The 3341-nt window shown below is 56.8% G+C and overlaps 1 protein-coding gene across 1 annotated transcript in view; it reads right to left on the reverse strand.

The window, feature by feature from the left end:
* Window positions 1-1173: 1173 nt before the first annotated feature.
* Window positions 1174-3341, reverse strand: part of ANKRD52 (ankyrin repeat domain 52) — a 17646-nt gene continuing 15478 nt past the window's right edge. Inside the window, exons 25-28 of the mRNA XM_009883142.1 lie at window positions 2996-3078; window positions 2433-2515; window positions 2078-2169; window positions 1174-1415 (exon numbers count right to left, since the gene is read on the reverse strand). Of these exons, the coding sequence (XP_009881444.1) occupies window positions 1174-1415; window positions 2078-2169; window positions 2433-2515; window positions 2996-3078 (500 nt within the window). The remainder of the gene's footprint in view (window positions 1416-2077; window positions 2170-2432; window positions 2516-2995; window positions 3079-3341) is intronic.

A 3341-nucleotide genomic window follows, 5' to 3' on the forward strand; every position in this document is an offset into this window, starting at 1 on the left:
ATTAACCCAAAACAAAAAACAATGATCCCACATACACGCACGCTAATAAACCTGCCAAGATGCTGCATTAGAAAAATAAACACAGACTTACTTAGGGTTGTGAATAAGGACTTTGAAGTGCATTTTTTTCCTTGTTAAAAGGCAAAAACTTTCAGAGTATTTTTTTATGGTTTTTGTTGTTTTTTTTTTTTTAAGGTAAATGCTCGTTTCTTTATAAATAACTTTTTTCTTTTTTTTTTAAGAAAAAAAAAAAAAGCAACACTGACTTTCGCATGGAAACGGCCACGCAAAACAGAGAAGGAAAATTCAAAAAAGAATCGTTTCTTAGGATCCGACATTTTGCCAAGAAAAAAACAAAAAAAAAAAACAAAAAAAAAACCAAACCCCAACCAACCAACAGAATCCCTAAAGTGCCTGGTGTGGGGAGGGAGGCTCCAGCAGCGCATCCGCAGCCAGCCGACCGCGGGGTTGGGCAGCAGCACCCGTTTTTGCATATAAATGACAGCTGCCAAAAAGGGTATTTTAGTGTCCCAGGTACAGTAGATCTTGATTCAAGTGTTTGTATTGGAATCGAAGCGTGAGAAAAAGAAGTGATTGCGAGAGAGGAGCAGTTACAGTGGCACTTGGCCAGGAGCTAACGACACCCACCCCGGCGCTTGCAAGACCAGCCAATTCCCAAAATCCCCCCCCTCCCCATCCCACCAAGAGTTCAGGCTTCCCCGTCCCCGCCGGACGCAGTGAGGGCTCGGGGCAGCTCTGGGGGCGTCCCGGAGGCGAGGCAGGGCGGGAGGGCACTGGGAAACGCCGGAACCGATTTCAACCCACCCCAAAAGCCGGGGGACAAAGCCTCTCCCCGTCTGCGGGGCAGCCGATGGCGGCACCCGCCTCGTCTCGGCCGGGCGAAGCCCTCAGCCCGCAGCATCCGTCTCCTGCCCCGACGGGGAGAGGATCGAGGAGGGGCAGGGGATGGGAACGGCGCTGCCGGCTGCTCGTTAAAACCAATTAAAAGCTTTGGCACCGCGCTGGCAACCCGGCGAGAAGAGGAAGCTCTGAACTCTTGGCCTATCCGGCCACGCTAGAAGGCCTGCCCAGTCTTGTTCTCCTTTAAAGTGCCCTATATTTATAGAATTTCTAAATAAATATAATAAGATATTAGGTCACCCATGGTTTAAGCTACTCCGAGTAACAGCCGTCCAAGCCGATGGCATTGTGCCGGTCCTTGCTGTAGGGGCAGGTGCTGCCGTTGGGCAAGGGCCCGCAGGCCGTTTTGGCTGCAATGCCGCAGTTCTTGAGGAGGTTGAAGCTGAAAGAGCTGATGGCGTCTTTAGGTGGGAAAGGCTTCATGGTGGAGAGGATAAGTGCCAGGCAGTCGGCAACGTCCTTGTTGGGGGCGCATGCCAAGGCTGGGGTATGACCTAGAACAGAGCTGGGAGTGAAGAACCACCCCGGACGGGCGCCCTCCCCGGGGAACGCGCGGACCGGGACAGGTTTCACCCCTGCGTTGAGGGCACAGGACATCTACTCGTCTTTATCTCAAAAGACCCCGCTTCTGGGCACCGGCAATCCCTGCGATTGCCGCAACCGCTTTGACGTGTGCCAAGATTGGCAGGAGATGAATAAAAACCCTCAGAAGCCCTGGCAGCACGGCGGACACAATGGTATTTTTCACAACTTAAAGGTATTCCAGCAGAGCAAGAACTCTGCCGGGAGAAAAAGCTTCTGGCTACAACCACCAGTTTCTGCCAACTTGCAAGTGAGTCAACAGCTCATTGCTGGCTCCGGCTGGGCTGGTTTTGTGCCCGGCAGGAGAGCCAGACAGCCACCAGAAGACGCATGGGGGGCAAAAGACGTATTTCAAACACCTGTGGGACCTGGAAATGCTTTTACAGGGCATCGCAGGGTGCCGATGTCCTCACCCAGGCTGTTCCTGCGACGCCGCGAGCTGAGAGCGTGCTACTGAGCCGCGGAAAGGATGCGGAAACCCTTCCGATGCCGGCTGAGCGCTTCCCCAGGCACCCCCCGTCCCCCAGGGACGCCAGACTGAACTCCCCCCGGGGCACCCGCGAGGAACACGCACCTTCTTCATCCACAGCCAGCACAGTGGCACCTCTGCTGAGCAGGGCCTGGACGACGGAGGCCAGCCCGTTCCGAGCTGCGATGTGGAGCGGCCTGGGAGGGGGGGGAGAGGGAAAGGCAGCGTTAACCCGGCAGCGGAGCCCCCTGCCTTAACACCTCCTGCTAAAACAAGGGGCCCCCACGCGCGGTTGCGAGGGCAGACACTCGTGGGGTCCTGAGCGCTGCCGAGCTTACCCGCTTGCACGCTCCCAGCGCGCACCAAGGAGGAGCAGAGCTCCCACCACCGCCGATGCATCACCCCCACCCAGCAAAGCCCCGTTTCACCCCCCCCCGGTGCCAGCTGTCCAAATACTCACATTTGCAGAGCACTGTTACTTGCATTGATAAGGCCAAGGTCTTGGGTTTCCCCCAGGATCAACAAGGCACACTTTTCATGACCCTGGAAAGGAGATCAGACTGTTCACGGTGCAGGAGGAGGGGGGCAGAGGCAGTGGAGGGGACCTGGCGCTGTCCGAGTGGAATGCAATTCCCCGGGGGGATGGAAACGTTCCCCAAATCCGACCGCCCACAACACTTCACCACTTCTCAGGCAGGGTCTGAGAAGGCAAGCTGCTGTCCCCACCATCTCCATCTTTGTGTGGACACACTGACCCCAAAGCTCCTGCTCCCACCGCGCCCCAGGAAGCACAGCGAGCTCAGAGGGGACCACCAGGAAAAACGCAGACAGGTCTGTGCTACAACCTAAGCTGCCCAAAACTGAATCAGGAGCGTCTGTACAGGTCACGACAGTTAAGCAGGGAGGCAGAGCAAGCCCAGGGCCCTCGCCGCCACTCTGGCGGGGCAGGAGTAGGTGGACAACCCCTCTCATTAAGGCGGCAAGGCTGAAGGTGAAGGTGGCTGTCAGCAGCCGGCTCCCTACCTTGCTGCAGGCCAGGTGAAGAGCTGTGTTCTTGTTGACATCCAGCACAGTTATATTTGCTTTTGCTTGGTACAGCAGGAACTCTGAAATGAGGAGAGACAGCTGCTGCTGAGAAGCGGCAGCACAGAGCCCAGCAAGGTGGGGAAGTGGCCACGTGCTGAGGGGCAGGAGCGGGGCTGCCATCCTTGCGTGCCCACGAGGAGAGGGACAGCCCGGCTCCCACGGGACCCGGTGACGGAGGAGGCAGAGGGAGGCTCGCACCCCGTGCTGGGGAAAGCGGCTGCCAGCCACGTACCGACTGCTGCAGTGTGCCCGTTCTCCGAAGCCATCATGAGGGGAGTCCTCC

The sequence above is a fragment of the Charadrius vociferus genome, unplaced genomic scaffold, assembly GCF_000708025.1.
Source record: "Charadrius vociferus isolate BGI_N301 unplaced genomic scaffold, ASM70802v2 scaffold2464, whole genome shotgun sequence".
Lineage (NCBI taxonomy): Eukaryota > Metazoa > Chordata > Aves > Charadriiformes > Charadriidae > Charadrius > Charadrius vociferus.